This window comes from Capsicum annuum, chromosome 8 (assembly GCF_002878395.1).
Source record: "Capsicum annuum cultivar UCD-10X-F1 chromosome 8, UCD10Xv1.1, whole genome shotgun sequence".
Classification (NCBI taxonomy): Eukaryota; Viridiplantae; Streptophyta; class Magnoliopsida; order Solanales; family Solanaceae; genus Capsicum; species Capsicum annuum.
Window position 1 is genome coordinate 154,180,294 of NC_061118.1, and position 17,685 is coordinate 154,197,978.

At 36.0% G+C, this 17,685-nt stretch overlaps 2 protein-coding genes across 6 annotated transcripts in view; both read left to right on the forward strand.

The window, feature by feature from the left end:
- Positions 1-1,424: 1,424 nt before the first annotated feature.
- On the forward strand, positions 1,425-13,883 carry LOC107839616 (ATP-dependent Clp protease proteolytic subunit-related protein 3, chloroplastic). The gene is made up of 10 exons (XM_016683183.2): positions 1,425-1,843; positions 2,945-3,046; positions 6,016-6,138; positions 7,119-7,178; positions 7,741-7,837; positions 7,941-8,014; positions 9,088-9,141; positions 9,222-9,305; positions 9,413-9,533; positions 13,512-13,883. Exons 1-9 carry the CDS (start codon positions 1,559-1,561, stop codon positions 9,506-9,508), a joined length of 975 nt encoding a protein of 324 aa, XP_016538669.1. The 5' UTR covers positions 1,425-1,558; the 3' UTR covers positions 9,509-9,533; positions 13,512-13,883.
- A 790-nt stretch (positions 13,884-14,673) lies between these two features.
- The window catches only part of LOC107839617, an 18,767-nt gene continuing 15,755 nt past the window's right edge, over positions 14,674-17,685 (forward strand). For 3 of the 5 annotated variants that reach the window (XR_007043623.1, XR_007043624.1, XM_047394710.1), the window contains exons 1-5: positions 14,806-15,337; positions 15,778-15,855; positions 15,943-16,085; positions 17,119-17,189; positions 17,370-17,465. Coding sequence is in view for 3 of the 5 variants with exons in the window: in XM_047394710.1 (XP_047250666.1) it covers positions 14,900-15,337; positions 15,778-15,855; positions 15,943-16,085; positions 17,119-17,189; positions 17,370-17,465 (826 nt within the window). In the remaining 2 variants the exon portion in view is untranslated. Of the gene's footprint in view, positions 15,338-15,777; positions 15,856-15,942; positions 16,086-17,118; positions 17,190-17,369; positions 17,466-17,685 lie in introns of all 5 variants that reach the window. The other 2 variants (XM_016683187.2, XM_016683185.2) reach the window with 2 other exon arrangements.

Sequence of the window (17,685 nt, forward strand, 5' to 3'; positions counted from 1 at the left end):
ATTTTTAAGCAAATATATTTTTAAAAATTTTGCTATACTAAATAATTATATATAAATAGGCAAAATGGCTTGATGGACCTTTGTGCTGTGTCCGTTTTATAATGTGGATACTCCTACTTACATGTTTGTCATCTAAACTCTTGAACCCATTAAAAAATAACATTTTAAATCCTTTGACCATTGACCAGCCCTATATGGCATTAAAATAACTGAGTAGGACGAAACGCGTGCAGACACGCGCCTAGGGTGCGAGTGAGAATCAATTTTAGGTCAATTTTATATTAAAATAATTAAAAAAAAGTCTCCCTACTACAACTTTTTAAATTTAAATATATTTTTAAAAATTTAAAAATAATATTTTAAAAAAATAAAATAAAAAAGGCCCCTTACCCAACCCCCCCCCCCCTCCAACACCCCCACCCCACCCCGCCCCACCGTCGTCCACCAGTCCCCCACCTCCATTGCCGTCTACCAGTCCCCCACTGGCTGCCATGGCCATTGCAACACCACCAACGTTAACACAACACCGCCACCATTAACGCCCCCACCCCCATCGGCTGCCATGACCATTGTAGCACCACCACCATTAACCCAGCAACACCAAGGTTGCCATGGCCACCAACAATAGAGCCCCCCTCAACAATAGCCATGTCCACCAACTTTTGCGTTTCCCCATTGTCCTCACCTCCCCCCCTCCCCGCAAGCCCCCACCATTTTACTTTTTAAATTTACTTTCTCAATTTAAATTTTTTATTTTGTTTAAGATTGATTTTATAACTTTTACAAATTGTTAAAGATATTTAAATAAAAATTAAAAATTCATTATGTTTGTGTATGTGAGTTTATAGTTAAACTGTAAATTAATTGGAGAGAAATTTTAATTATTTGAAATAAATTTGATGTTTAATTACTTAAAAATTTATTTTGTTTGTGTATTAGCATTTATAGTTGAAAATTTAAATTTATAGTTAAAAATTTAAATTAATTTAAATTAAAAATTAATTGTATTTGTGTATCAGAATTTTTAAAATTTATAATTTTTTTATTTAATTAAATTTATTTTAATATTTAATTTTTTATTTAGCATTTTAAAAATGACATAAAATTTAATGTAATAATTAAAAATGACGTGGCAACTGACGTGGGACATGAAATTTAATGTAATACTTAAAAATAATGTGACAACTGATGTGGAGCGGTTGTGTTATATACATTATCAGAGGAGTTTAAAATATTACTTTTTAACAGGTTTAAGGTTTTAGATGACAAATATGTAAGTAAAAGTATTTATATTATAAAACAAAAACAAATATAGTATAAGGGTCCTTCAGCCATTTTGACGATAGTAATTACCTCCCAAGTAAAATTCCACTCGTAATGACATGGGCTATAATTATAAGCCCATTTCAATATAACGACATGGACCAGTCGGATCTCTCATGACCTGACGAACCGACCCGTTTAAATAACACTATCCAAATTCCACTTCTAGGGAGTGCTTAGCCTCTTCCTTCCAAGCTTCCGTAGAAGAATCAAAATTTCATCTGTGGAGAAAACTATGGCCACGTGCTTTCGGTTACCCATGGCGTCCACAGCTCCATGTTCTTCATCTTCATCGTCGCCGTTGAAACATCGTAGCTTTAACATTCGCTGTGCAGCCAATTTCCATACCAGTACTAATATTCCTATGCCTCCTATAAACCCTAACGATCCATTTCTAAGTAAACTTGCCTCTGTTGCTGCTAATAATCCAGATGCACTCTTCTCTCGCTCTCAAAATTCTGATGTACCGCCGTATTTGGACATCTATGACTCCCCTAAACTCATGGCTACACCTGCTCAGGTATATATATACACTCCAGTTTTCAGTTGATTAATAGTTTGTTGAACCGGTCTCATTTAACAACACTTTTTTTCAAATATTTTTGTGAAAAGTGAGGGTGAAACCACACCTAAAGTAACCTAGCCATCTGAGTTCCCTACCTGAATTCACCGATTATTTATTAAAACTCACTTGAAAGTATTCTAGTTTTTTGAGTTCGTACCTGAACTATCAGGCGGACGAGTTTCCTACCTGAATTACCACCAATTATTTATCAAAGCACACACCTCAACTATTAATTGCTTGTGTTTCATACCCAATTTTTCAGGTAGGAATAGGGAAAAATTAATAGTTGAGGTGTGTCTTGATAAATAATTGGTGATAGTTCAGGTAGGGAATTCACAAACTCACAAACCTTATAGTTCAGGTATGAAACTCAAACAAATCTGAATACTTTTAGTTCTGTTTTTAACCCTTAACTCTTTTGTTAACTGTAAAAATTGTGTTAAGACTCATCCATTGATTGAAACCGTGCTGTACCATATCAATTGAGTGGAGGAATGGGTGACTTAATGGGCTGCGGGCGGAGAAAATCAGATGTGGGGACTCAGGTTGGGGTCATTATCTATTGAGTATCAAACCATGCGCCATGTACCTTCGGGGGATTTCTCCTCTACCCCCCCAAAAAAAGAAAGATAGAAAAGAAAGCTGTCAATTAGAGTACTCTGCTCTTTATTTATTTCATGAATATGTAAATTTTGTTTTTAAAGAATAAGAAATGCACGTCTTGATTCAGATGAAGATTGAATGTGTTGTCCCTCACATTCTTTTCAGACAGAAGATTTTTATTTATATCAATATGTTTTAGATTTTACTAGAGAATGTTTTGGAAAGAAACCACTGCAATAGGATGCTTATGTTTTTAGGATTCTGTTCTTCACTGAATTCATTTGGTCTGCCCTCTTGTTCATTTTTAGCTTTGGGATGATTTTGCTTTCCACCGTTTTAATGTTATTGATTATATGTAAAAGCAATAAATCAAGTTTCTGAAGCCTTCTTTTTTGGGTTTTTAATATATTCTGATTGGTATTGTTTGGTCTGTGTTTCTGCTACTTGAATTAGGTGGAGAGATCAGTATCATACAATGAGCATAGACCGGATACACCTCCACCAGACTTGCCCTCATTGTTGCTCCATGGTAGAATAGTTTATATTGGCATGCCGGTATGTCATCTCCTTCTTCATCATCAGATATTTTCTTAGTTACCCCGTTCTTGTTAGTGATTTTGGCAACGTTTTAGCACAAGTAGATATTTGGTAATAAAGGCTAACATTCAACTCGTTCCATCTACCATCTTATTGTAATTGGTTCTGTCCTTTAATGCCTTGTTGTTGCTCAAACTATATACATTCCCCGGTAAAAATTTGCTGCCCCTTCCACCCTTTCTGCTTAGAGAAATCATGTTCTTACAAAAATTATATAAATGAAGTGGAAGGTTGCACCCAAGGGTGTGGCCTACTGGTCAATGACGTGGGTTGAGCACCATGAGGTCTCAGGTTCAGCTCCTAGCAGGGACAAAAACACTAGGTAATTTCTTTCCATCTATTCCAGCCTTGGTGGACAGAGTCTGGTGGTAGGTATCCCATGGAATTAGTCGAGGTGCGTCCAAGTGGGCTTGGACACCACGGTTATAAAAAATAAAAATGACGTGGAAGCTCATTCAAGTTGGAGAGTTCTAGGCTAATCATCCAATGTGCTAAATGAGTTTCAGAGGAACCTGTCCTTTCGTTGAATGTCTTATACAATTGCTGGATGTTCTTCTGGTAGTAAGTTTCTTAGGATGGTGAATGAACTAGTGTGCTCTCTTTGTGCCTGTGGAATCAGAGAGAGGGAGGGAGGAAAATTAAAATAGAAGGCAATGAAAAGCATTTGTAATATCCCTTGACTTGTATATTTGAAAGGGTTTGTGATAAAAAACGAATGTTTAAGTGTCAAAAGGTGCATAATTTTACTGCTTCTTTGGAAAAAGTGAATGTTAATGAATTTGGATAATTTAGATCCAGCAGAGAAATAAAAGGGACGACCCGGTTCATACCTACTCCGTAGGTGTCGGGGAGGGGGGACCACTCCGGGCCTGACCTATGCGCCCTCACCCCAGCTTCGCTGGAGGGGCGTTTCGAACCCCCGACCCTGGCACACCACGGTAAGCAAGCTTACCGCTGAGCCAAGGCCATCCAGCAGAGAAATAAGAACACCTAAATCTACTTGCTTTATAATTTTAAGTATTTCGGTTTTGGCAAATGTATTAATTTGTCATACTTCCATACTATGCCACTGATACATCCAGTGTTGCAGCAAGAGCTGGTTGTTATACCTTGTTCAGGCCGCACTTTAACACAAGTACCATGGTTCTAAGGCATGTACCTTAATGCCAATGAAATCTGTATAAAGAGGACAAAACTAAAGAAAAACAGCCGTCAAAGCAATATGTCAATGGTGGAAAAACGCTATGCATGAATATGTTAGTAATTAAAAACATAGTTAACAGGTTTTAAATGTAGAGTAAGAAGCCTAATCACTAATCTGAATCAGAATCTTATTTGAATGATAAATTTAAAATTGTTTGTGAACTTAATACACAGTTTTTTGCTTTATAACTTCACTTAATTGCATTTCTTTCAATTTCTTGATCCGATATTATGCAAGTACATGCACATATCTTTAAAGAAATTCAGTTTTTTCCTTGTGTTTCTTCGCTAGAAACACACTTGTATATAGCTTTGCGCTTGAAGCCCCAGTAGATACTTGACCTTTCTCCTTGCCTTTTGCCTTTGACAACTTTGGATGTGTTCATCTTTCTTCTGTTTGCTAACAGTCAGCATAAAGATGCAAATAAGAAATGTGATTTCTGAGAAAGGTCACTTCTTGGTTTGTATACTTGTGTTGAATGGTGAATGTAATGTTATTTTGAGTTGAGAAGATTCCTCAAGATAGACAAAATGAGAGAATTGGCTGGGGCACATGATATTGCTGAAGTTGGTAAAATCAGGAGGATCTGTGGTATACAATTTTATGGAATGGAAATCTTTAAAGAAACTACTTTGTTTCTCCAGCTCGACATTTTTGCTTTAGTTGGGTGTCTCTTGTTATGTACTCTTCCATTTTATTAACAAGGTTCTCATGCCCTATCTGAATGCCCCGGCCCCTTTCCAAAAGAAAAGAAAAATGTGAGACGCTACTTAGAATACTTAGATTTGTCTCATTTAATATCCTATTTCCCTCGTTGGATTATTGCACAATGTGTTTTATTTTTCTTCAATAGAAACAGAGTTCTGCATTGCCGTGACTATTCTAGACAACAAAAAGTTCAAGAAAAGGTCAAAGGACCTTATAATTATACTATAAAAATTATATCTATTGAAAGTTAACTTCATCTCATTTTTTGAGGATTATGCTAAAATTCCCCGTCGATATTTGCACTATATTTGTCATCATAGGTTCGTTGCTGTAAGTTCTGGTTACAGGGATGCTCATGAATATTGGGTTTACACCAGAAACTATGTTGTCCAAGAAACATAAACCATGTAAAAGATGATATATTGTTAATTACTCAAGGCTACATGTCCAGATTTTTTTTGATCATACCATGCCAATGTATGTGTCTTTATTTGTTTACTTGGCTTGGAGGTACAAATGACCATTTTAATTCGGCGTGCTAAAATTTTTTCGTAGGCTTAACTAGCTAAGGTCCTATGTGCCTTTTATAGCATGTAAACTTTCTAAAATGGAGAAGTCAAAAGTTGTTCATTTTTTACAAGGCTACACATGAATTTAGTCAATTAAGAGCTGAACACTCTGATACCTACTTGTTTTGACTACTTGGATTTTCCATCTGATGCACTACATTTAGTTTTGCCCAAGTTTGGGCCTTTTGAGATACGTTGTATGGTGCTTTGGCAATAGAATTTTACACGGGTTTCTACAAGCAGTTGCGTTCTTCTATGCAAGAAGACTTGGAAAGAACAAAGGAGTTTGGATCCAAAAAAGTATGCTTATGCAGTTCATAAGTATGTTGACGTCCTGAATTTTTCGTCTAGTTTTTAACAAGTTCTGCCTTGCTATTTGTTATTGCAGTTTGATGAATAGCCAATTTACTCTTCATTAGCACAAATTAATCACGATTTCTTTTCAGTTGGTGTCAGCAGTCACAGAGCTTGTGGTTGCAGAGTTGATGTACCTACAGTGGATGGATCCTAAAGAACCAATTTATCTGTACATAAATTCTACTGGGACTACACGCGATGATGGTGAAACAGTGAGTTTTCATATAGGGGCATGTTTAATGCCTCTCTCTCCCCCTACTATGTATATACATATATGTATATTGTATATGGCGATTGGTGCTATGTAATACCAGCACGTCTTTTTCTTTAATTATTTTCTAAGTGGCTGTGTTTGTATCTTCTATTTTCCTTCATATGATAAAGTGGTTTTTGACATACTCTTTGTCTAACTTTGAGGGATGGCCTTGGCTCAGCGGTAAGCTTGCTTACCGTGGTGTGCCAGGGTCGGGGGTTCGAAACGCCCCTCCAGCGAAGCTGGGGTGAGGGCGCGTAGGTCAGGCCCGGAGTGGTCCCCCCCCTCCCCGACACCTACGGTGTAGGTATGAACCGGGTCGTCCCTACTTTGTCTAACTTTGAGCTAGTAAAAGGGTTATTCTCTAACTTGCTGGCAGATCCTTGATGATTGATGATGTTTAATCACAGATTACATGGTTATGATGATCGGCTCATGGTTTTCACATTCTTAGGTCAATGGTCAATGATTGAAGGAAACACCTTTTTATGATGACGAAATATAACATGCTACGATTCTTGTTTGATAAGTTATATAATTTTATTAACAAATGGGGAAGCCCCGTATACAAGCCGTATACCAAAGGAAGAGAACCCACAACATGTGGTTAAGAGTTCTGATGAGAAAAGTTTGTGACCAGTCGACTAAGGTTTTGGCTTACATAGCTTTCTGCTCACTCACTCCATGCTGTTTGTTTTGTTGATCACGAGCCACACTTCAAATTTATTACTATATAAAATGAAAATGAGCAGTGAGTGCCTTCATTTTAACATGAGGCAAATAGGTTGGTCTAAAATGCAACAAGCTTTCTTGGTCCACAATTACGAACTCCTATTAGAAAATAAATATGTTACACAGTTTTCCATGCTTAATGGGTGTTGGTGTTGGGGTTGATATTATGCTCCAACTAACTGCGCTTGGATTATTTTATCAATGTAGGTTGGTATGGAATCAGAAGGTTTTGCAATTTATGATGCCTTGATGCAACTAAAAAATGAGGTAAGCTCGCCGACTCCTCTGTGCACCAGCAAATAGTTCTTGCTTTAAAGCTATGTTGCTCAGACTCTTCAAAAATATCATCGGGGTGTGTGTCGGATCCTTCAAAAGTAGTGCATTTTTGAAGGATCCGACACTGGTGCGGCAATGTTTTTGGAGAGTTTGAGCAACTTAGCTTTAAAGTGTTCCATTTTAATTTAGCATGAGAATGTCGGATATTTTTCTTATCTAGCCCTTCTTTTCTTTAGCCTAATTTAGTGGATAAGAACAAGGCAGCATTGGCCTTTTGGCTTATGATTTTGTTAAACATAAGTTGATTTTCTTTTCTTTTTTGGGTGATTGTTTTGAATCTGCATGCGAGTTTTGGCTTTGTTCATAGTCGGTTGCAGTTTTTCCGAGTTTCCGTGGAACTTAATTGGGACAATGTATGATTAGTAGTTTTCCTTAATCCCTAGGTGTTCAAAGGAGTACATTGAAATTTAAATTTCATGTTTAATTCTGAAAGCATCAGCCTGTTCCATTTATTATTGTGTTATCACTCTGAGGCTGTTAATTAACTGTGCAGATACACACTGTAGCAGTTGGTGCTGCCATTGGTCAGGCATGTCTCCTGCTTGCTGCTGGTACTAAAGGCAAAAGGTTTATGATGCCACATTCCAAAGGTGTCGAGTTTTCTCATTCTTATTTACAATTTTGGAAACGTGGATTTTCTTTCATTTTCAATTTTTTAATGATTTGTGATGTTTGGCTGATGTTCTATTCCAGCCATGATTCAGCAGCCCCGTGCACCATCATCTGGATTAATGCAGGCCAGTGATGTTTTCATCCGGGCAAAGGAGGTTAGTGTGCTGTCCTCTTTAGTTACTTCCATTTAATCTAGATAACAGATGTGTCTTCGTGGTATTATCGGTAGAGCTTTAGTGTGTGATGGTTGTTGATGAAATCTTTGATCAATGAACTTAATTCTATAACTGTTGTTTGTATTTACTGTTTAGATACTGATCTGCCTGCTATTTAATGGAACTAAGAAACCTTTTATCTAGGTTAAAGTATCACTGTGGGATTTTTTGTTTCTATTCTCAAAAAAAGAATTAATGTGGGACCCCTCCTTGCAATTACATTGTATTAGTAGAACGAACAGTCTGGTGAACTAAAGCTCGCGCTATGCGCGGAGTCCGGGGAAGGGCCAGGCCACAAGGATCTATTGTACGCAGCCTTACCTTGCATTTCTGCAAGAGGTTGTTTCCACAGCTTGAACCCGTGGCCTCTTGGTCACATGGAGGCAACTTTACTAGTTACTCCAAGGCTCCCCTTCAATTAAATTCTATTAGTGGAATGGTTAAATGACTATGCCATCAAAATAATGAAGAATTGTTGCCAGTTTCACACCCAAATAACTTTTTTTAAGCCTAAAAGATATTAAGAAAAATACTATAAGGTTTTGTTTGACTGGGTTAGCTCGATCCTTGACCGATTGGTCTACCGGCTGGTTTCATTTGATAAGATTGCCTTGTAATTAAAAAAAATGTTTCATCTGTGTTTCTTTTCCTAAGTTTTAATTATAAATCTTTTGTTTGCGTGGACGCACATACGCTGATGAATACATGCAATGTTTATGACTTACGTGCTCTCAAAGTAAAGAACATACAATTGATTTTAAAGAATGTAACCATTAAATTGTTTCAAAGTAGACTACATACTAGTTGTTAAGGGTATTTTAGTCAATTATGGCTATTAGGAGCTCTATCTTATGTTCAGTTGTACCCACAGGATGGTGTACATTCCCAAAATAAATCCATCTGAAACTGAGCTATTCCTGTATGAGGTCATCACAAACTGTCTTATTAGGCACTAGCCCTTTGTGAACCTGAATTTATTCTATTGGAATTGATCAGACTATTCTCTTTTGCAGGTACTCATAAACAGGGAGACCCTTGTCAAGCTTTTGGCTAAACATACTGAAAATGTATGTAGGGAACATTTTTTGCTTGTTGTCTATTTGTAAATTAAACAGAAGGCATAATAGCATCTGTTGTATCTTACTAGTCGGAAGAGACTGTTGCCAATGCGATGAGAAGACCATATTACATGGATGCTGCCAGAGCTAAAGAATTTGGCGTCATTGATAAGGTAAATAACTTCCATTATCATGCCAACTGTGTCATGTCTTCTGAAGTTGGAGCAGCTGAAGGTTTATCAGGTGGCTTTTCTAACTAATGCGAGTTCTTGGGTTTCAGATTCTTTGGCGTGGCCAGGAGAACATTATGGCAGATGTTATGGCAGCAGAGGAGTGGGACAAGAATGCAGGCATCAGAGTTGCTGATGATTTTTAGGTTATTCCAAGATAGTAATCTGATGGTATGCTCTTCTTTACCTATTTGCTTTTCATTAGGTAAATGTGAGTTAGTATAATACATCAAACAAAAAGTAAATTTTAGGTTTATATACAATCTAAGATCTAGGGGTAGTGCTTTCTCACAATGTTTGGGCCCCTTATGTTATTGCTATCCACAATCCAAATGTCCAGTCTTGAGTGTGCTCTCATTTTTTAGAGCCCTACCTTGGTTGAGGGTATGAGTTATAATCTCTTTATGTCGTTTTTAGGCAATTTTCACCTCTTGATTTAGCTTTTGGGTTGAGTTTATCCATGATCGATTTTGCTTCATAATGCATCAGAGCTTCTATGATCTCTGTAAAAACTAAAGCAACTTCCAGTATATGGTGGGCAGGTGCCCGACCGATATTTCGTCTTTTCGTTCTTCTTTGGCATTTAACACTGTGACTCTTCGGCAGCCGACCTTCCTTTCTTAGCCATTGACACTGTTCATCTTTTGAATGAATGTTCTTCTGCTCATCTTTTCTTCACATGGTAAAAGAGTCTCTACGACCTAAGTAGGCTCTTAAGAAATTTTTGCCTGACAACAGAGCCTGGCCTTATGCAGCATAGCAGGCTAATGATTTTCTTTTCCTGCTCCGTTTTGGTATTCGGCACTGCCTTTTCTTGGCAGCCTTCCTCTGCTATTGGCACCCGCTCATCTGTCCAACGTCTGTATAGGCATTGTCTCTCTGTAAAGAGACTGGTGGTGTTCATCTGTATGAAAACCAATTCTACTCATCTCTGCTGCAGCAGGCACCCTACTCTTTAACTTTTTATTGTCTAGTTATTGTTTCTCCAATACAAATTATGTTTACAGTGTCGTAGAAATTTTGCAAATCATACCTTTTAGTGACTGAAATTGTTTTGATTTCCATGTATATTACAAGAATCAGTTTCTGTTTGTGCAATTGCCAATGACTGAAGACTCATTAGAGGGAGAATTCTAGCATGTCTTTTCCTTCTGATGATTATGCATTATCCTAATGAGATTTTGGTGGCGACCTGTTAGGTTTTCAAAACAAGCAAACTCAAAATGTTTTTTCCACTTTTAGTTTGAAAAAAAAGTTGTGTTGAATGTCATGGCAAAAATTATGTGTGTTTAGATATACTAGTTTTTCGACACGAGTGTTGTAGCCCAAGTTTTTTTTTGACCTTATTACTATAATTTACTCTAGATTTCTCATGTCAAAGGTTGCCTGTTTTTTTGTCTCTTTTCAATTTGAACTGCTTCTAATATAGAGTGAGTTATAACGCAAGTATCGTCTTTCGCTCGATCACAGTCATTCAGAAATATAATCTCAAGTCATCCTATTTATTCTCAAAAATACATCAAAAACTGTAATTTTTTAATTCAAAATCACCATTACAATCACTTGAACCCAAATTTGGAAGAAGAAATAAGAGAGTTACCAAAAAACCTAAAGAGATTAATATATATGAAGGCCAATAAGTGAATTGCAGAAATATTTGTAATAACAATTTTTGATAAATAAAACTATTTAAGACAAAAGAAGGGTGGAAAAGTATAACTATCAAATTCAAGTTTGAATGTCAAACTGTTAAAGTTCGTTCAATACAAATATCAAACTTTAATTGGCTAGAGTTTTACTTGTTTCTTTTCCTAGCAACCCTTTAAACTAACACTTGCAAGAGATGTCGAACATAAAAATACACTGTAAATACTTTTTTTTTTTGAGGCAGGAAACTTTTTCAGTCAAATCAGTACTTAGTGGGTGTTTTGATTGGCTTATTTTTAAGTGCTTTCGGCTTTTAGGCACTTTTTATTTTTGGAGGTATTTGACAAAGACAAAGGTGCTTTTAAGCACCTTCCTTTAGGCTTAGAAAGTACAAAAAAAAAAAAGAAAAAAAAAAAGCCAAAAGTAGGTTGCAACCTACTTTTGACTTTTAACTTTTAAGTCACTTAAAAAAGCTCACCCAAACACCCCCTTAGGTAGTACTGAAAAACCATATTTACAAAGATGCCAAAATTAAGATCAAACCTAAATGGTATCTAGGACATCTAGGGTTGATTCTGTATCACAGAGTACAGTTTAGTACACCAAAAGCTGAATAACAAAATACAGTTTAGCTTAATCTTCGGTACTGAATTGCTTCTATCCTCAAAACATCTACCATTTCTTTCTTTCCTAATTGTTCCACCATATACATGAAGGGATGATCCTCAAACTCTTTTAATTTTCCTCTTTTCTGGCTGTCCTCTAGGAGGAAGCCCCATACAGTATGTGGATTGTATATTCATCATCATCTTTTGGATGATAAGTTTGATGTAAATACAAAGTTACCCTTGTCTAAAGAGGAACTCCAGTTTCCTCTCAATACACTGAAAATACTCATATTAAAAAAAGAGAATACTCACATTAAAAGTGTATATTTTAAGTAACACTTTTGCAAGGATTAACACAACAAATACATGTAAGCATTTCTTTTAGCTTTCGATCCAATAATTTAGCTGGGTGTTGAAATGTAAGATGTTTTATAACGACAAATAAAATTCATTTCAAGAACAATTGAAACATAATTTCGGTGTAGTCGGTGGACAACAGGTGAATATCCTGTCTAACTGTTTCTTTGCACATAGTAATGAATATATGTAGAGATGGGAGAAAAAGAAGAGTTTCGGTTAGGACAGAAATTAGTAATTATAATCATAAAAAGTAGTAGTTTCCACAAATTATTGAATATTAACCATATAACTTCAAAATCAGATTATGTATACACATTTAAATTTTCAAGGAAAAGCTTCACCTTTTCTAACTATGAAACAATTTTCAAATAAAACTTTGTGCCGTACTAGCATCAAATTTAAAATTTTTGTTTCAAATCAACACCATATGTACAACCATCATATCTCAGCTTTGACGATACTTATATTTTTTTCTTATTCCATTCCCGTTTAAGTTTGTAGAAACTTTTCAATGATCGAGAAATTTGTGAAATTAAGGATAATGTATTCAAGATTGGGTTTGGTTGATTTACACTATCTCGACACTCCCTAAGGGCCAAAAAATTTAAGTATAAATAACTTAAATACCAACCCTTTTGGAAGTAATTGCACTCTCTCCCACTTTTTTAATTACTTTACTCTCTCTCTCCCTATTAATATACATAACATAGCCGACATATATATAGCATTCTGTGTATATGTTGGAATTTTTGTAATATGTTTAGGGAGTTGGGATTTTTTGTAATATTGGAAACATAAGTTGTGTATTTGTGTAATTTTTAGAAAATTGAAACTCTCATGATAAACTATCAAAAATGGCCAAGAAAAGCGAAGAAAGAAGATCCATGTTTTGTGAGATACTTAGGACTTTATTCACTATTTAATGAAGCTCGAGTTTTGATATGATGATCTGTTGACAAATTATCTGTGATATGAACAAAGTAGAGAAATATATCATAACAGATGTTAAAGTTGATGAGAATAAATCAGTTGGTTCATTTCCAAAAAAAAAAATATCATAATAGTCCCTGCTACATTTGGAAAATATTCACTAGTTCCTAATATGGAGCTAGCTTTTTTTTGTTAATAGATTAATTTAAACAAATAACATTTTTTTGTCGCTTTCTTTACAATCTGAATATTGACACTCAAAAAGATGATTTCTTTCCATCTGCCTAAGTCTTGGTGGATAAAGTTATCCAGTGCATGTGCTTATGGGTGATAGCAAGATGAGCACAAGCTTCACCTAGGACCAGCACCATTTAAGAATGGTTAACACGAATGTTACTCTCCATCCTGTTTTACCGTCTTCACGAGGGTTCGTGAAATCATTTATTTTTTTTGCTTTTCTAATGTTAAATGAGTAGAGTTTATACGATTTCTTGGTTTGTTAGGTATCATACGCTTTGTTCAGAAGTGAATATGTTGGGTATCCTTTCAAGCTGTTTTAGAGACTTTATGATCCTATTAAGCTCTTCTGTCTATTCATTGGCAGGGAATATTGACGGAAGCGTTTCAACCGGCAAGGACTGAAACTCTGATTCATTTCACAAGAAAAGAGTTGCCAAATAGAGAAAATTCTGGTTAGAACAAGTCCTGAAATGGAAGCACTTGCTGTAGCTCTCCAAGATTATACAGCATCATGATGACATACTTCCTAGCAACCAAGAATAGGGTTCTAGCTTGGATAAAAATCGTTGTACACAAATTGTTGTTTTCTGAATTTGTGAGTTACACAATTATTAGCTCAATGGCCCATTTTGTTTCACTAGATTCCTCTTTGACAATATATTCTACTGATATATATTGCATTGTTCTTGTCATCTCATAACAGCATTTTGCGAGGCAAGAAACATGAATTTATCCACGTTTTTATTTTGTAATAACGACGCAGTGTTATTAAATTGACAGTATGCTCTAAATTTGTGTTATAGCAAAATTTAAAGTTTATACATCTATACTCGTAGCAGCAGTTCCATTGTGCGCTAAAACTAATCTTTTACCACAATTTTAGCGACTTAAATACATGTCAACCCGTTATTCGATTCTGTGCTCGTCAATTTCATATTTACTTATTTTAGTGTGAATTATTAGCGTATAGTAATTGGTACTATTGGTCGTGGATATTTTTCAAAACCAATAACTTTACGATGAAGTTTTAATTAATGTCTTGAGCTTTACCAATACCTTGGTGAAAAAATAAATTTAGTTTCTCTCTGATTAAGCAACATTGACCCTTATTTTTAGACCGACAGAGAGTGTTTAAGCAGTTAGCATTAGGAAAAGCTGGATGTCATACTTTTGGGCTTCCTTTGATAATAGAGGCAATAAATCTTAAAAAGTCTTCTAAACTAGTCCCGTTTTATCAGTTTAATGCTTAAATTATGAGGTATTATTGTTACCCTTGAACGATATCCAGGAAGTGGCATTTAGGGTGATCATACAAGAAGCTCTATGTAGAGGAGCGAGGGCATCTGAAGCCGAAGCTAGCAATGAAACTGACTCAACTAAACTACCAGCAATGAAGTTTGCTGACATTACGTAGATAGGTTAGTTTAATAGGTACGACAAAACAATTTGATGTTTTTTATAGTTGTTGTAGTAGCTAGGACCGCATATACTTACCCTCTCCAAATCCTATTTTGTGAAAGTACGTTGGGTATGATGTTATAATTATAGCTACTTAACATTAGTGTGCAAGATTTGTCCTTAGAACTTCTAATAAGAAGATAAACTGAAACATCTCATAATTAAGTTTGAGATTGTAATTATACTCTAAAAGACATAAAATTATCCAAAAGTATTACTTCGAACGAACTCTTATCTCCCATATACTTTACAAAATCTTTAATTTTGCCAAAAATCAGGAAGCTGAGAAGAAAGATGAGCCATCCATTGTTCACTTTCAAATTCGCCTTCTTCTTCTCCCTTTCTCTCGCTACTTCATACACTGTCACTTCCACATCCACATTCTCCTCCTTCCGCAAACTCAAACTACCTTCCTCCTCCCCCGTACCCAAGGCATGCGCCGCCGATTTGCTCGCTCTTTTGGGCCCACCTCAACAAGCTTCGGCTGTGAACTCTCAAGAGGCCCGCCAGCTTCGTTCTTGCTTCAAATTCCTCGTTCCTCTTACGCCGAGTTCTGAGAGTCGTAATAGACGCTTTTTGAGTTCGAAATTGAGTGATCGGAGGAGTGTAAAGGAAGAGAATGAGCTTATTTGGTGGCCGCCGGAGCCGGTGATGGAGCTTGCTCGGTTATCTGTTGACTCTGGTGGTGATACTGCCGCTATACAAAGGACTCTTGATCCGACTGTCATCCCTGTGAGTTTTCATTTCTCATTTTTAACTGTTATTGTTTACCTTCTTTTGTCATGAAGGCATACATGTTAAGTTTCTAAAACAGATAAATGATAAATGCACAAGGATATGTACATTTTTGGCTTTTTATAATGCCTCGGGGTGTCTGATCGATAAAGGGTGTTGATAATCAAACGCACGCTAACATGGCTGGAATTTTAATTGGTGCACTCTTTGTACAATATTATTACATGCAATGTTTGAACTATCAAACCTTTAACTTGTGTAAATGAATGAATTTCGGCAAAAAAGGAGATAGTTTTAGCAAGTGATGTCTATCTAAAAACTTCATAGAGGCCGTTACTAATAGGGTCTGTAAGTCACTAGCAATTTGTTGAATTGCCCTCATTCACTTCTCTTTCTCAGCTATTTTTGACAGTAAGTGCATCCTCTCCAATGTGCAGGTTCCTGACATTGAAGGATCAAATGAAGACCGGTGTGAACTTACTAGAACTCCTTATGGGAGACTTTTTATTAATGAGGTTAGCATTAACATGGAACTTCTAGATCCTCTTGAAATGAGGATTTCTGATTGCCAGTTAATGTTGAGTTAAATTGTTGTTTTGTAGGAGATAAATTCATACCTTGAGTTTTTGTTTGAAATGATTGTTGCTCGAGGACCCAGTGTAGGGCTGAATGTATCATTATCGCGCTTTGACTTCTTTCATGGTCATGTCTTTCTTGCCAGAGAATCTGGAAGGCTTGGGATTTTGTAAGTTGACATGAACCTTCACCATCTTGTGTGCACGTGAAACAAATGGTGCTTCTATTGCTCTAGAGTTCCACAAAAGTCTGGCCCTAAGAACTCTTCATTGTAAATGAACAAGGAAATAGAATCAGATTTGCACATAATTACTTAGCTAATCGGATATTTGGAAGGATGTTTTTCTTTCAAGTGTTTCTTTTGCTGCTTCTGTTGGTAAATGATAAAATTAAGAGAAAAATGGAGAAGAAACCTGTTTACCTGTTGGAAAAATATGATGTATGTTACATCTAAATTGATTCGGTTGCATGTCTATAGCCTGACTCTTCAATCCATCTAAATAGCAGCAGGGCGATAATAAACACAGATTTAGTAGAATCGAAACATTCCTGCTACAAGTAAAATAAAAAGGCAGTCTGATCGGGTTTCTGTGGATTTTGTGTGTTAGTGTAAATTCAACCATAATTGTTGTATTTTCTTGAGTATCTTTAGTTGTCTTATATATCCTATTCCGTTGTTTGGAGCCCTAAGGGCCAAAGGCATGTCACTTCTAATTCAACTTGAATTATCGACCTGTTCAAGACTTGGAAGCTGTAATATGCTTATTCACTATAGTTCGACTGTAAATCTTTATTTTTTTTTGCTTAATCTTCCAGTTCTAGACATAGCTATCATCTAGCAATTGTGGTTTTCAGTAAGCTAATGGTTTATCAAGATGGATAAATCCACAATTAAAGTGAATCCTATTGATAGTGCTTTTCAGTAAACTGATGTTAATACGTTTACTTTAGGTCTTATGTTTTCTAGGAGTATTTTGATCTAGTCAGAATTTGTATATCAGTTGGAAATATAGGAACTTCATGTGCTTTCTATTTTTTATTTTGTATTATATTGTTTCAGGATGAGCTTAAATGGGTGACATGATTGATGAGGATTTATATAGTGATCCCAACTTGCTTATGATTTAGGCACAATTGTTGTTTCTTGTTGTCATTTGTGTGTGAGATGTTCATGAGGTTAAAGGATGCAAACAATTTTCCAGGTTTCATGCCAAGGAGTATCCAGCATATGATAAGGAAGTCTTCCCTTGCAACATGGGCTACTGCCAGATAGGTATCTTTGCACCTTAACCATTTCCTGTGAGATAAACTGAATGTTCAGAATTGGACTGTATCAGATTTTGTTTACCGTCAGCAGTCTTCAGTGTTTCTAACCTTGCAAATTTGATATTATGATTATCAAAAAGACAATAATGGTGTTCTTTATACTCATCTTAGTTTTTTTTGTTCTCAGGATCTAATGTCTCTTATGATGATTCAATGAATTTGCGAAACATATTGTGGCTAGCTCCATTATCTAGCAGCTCCACAAAAGAATGGTTGGCACCAGGTATGTGTCTTTGATGTGCCTGGAGGACCCATTCCCTAAAAGGAGAAAAACAAGCAGTTCTCAAATTACACTTGTAGTGGAATGTTTTCCAGTGCAGTGTACTTTCCTGCCCAGACCATATTAAAGAAGCATCTGTCTACGACTTGCATTCTCTTATTTGACCTATTTTCTTCTTTGTCCTTTTTTAGGGAGTTTTTTTTTTTTTTTTGTGTGTGTGTGT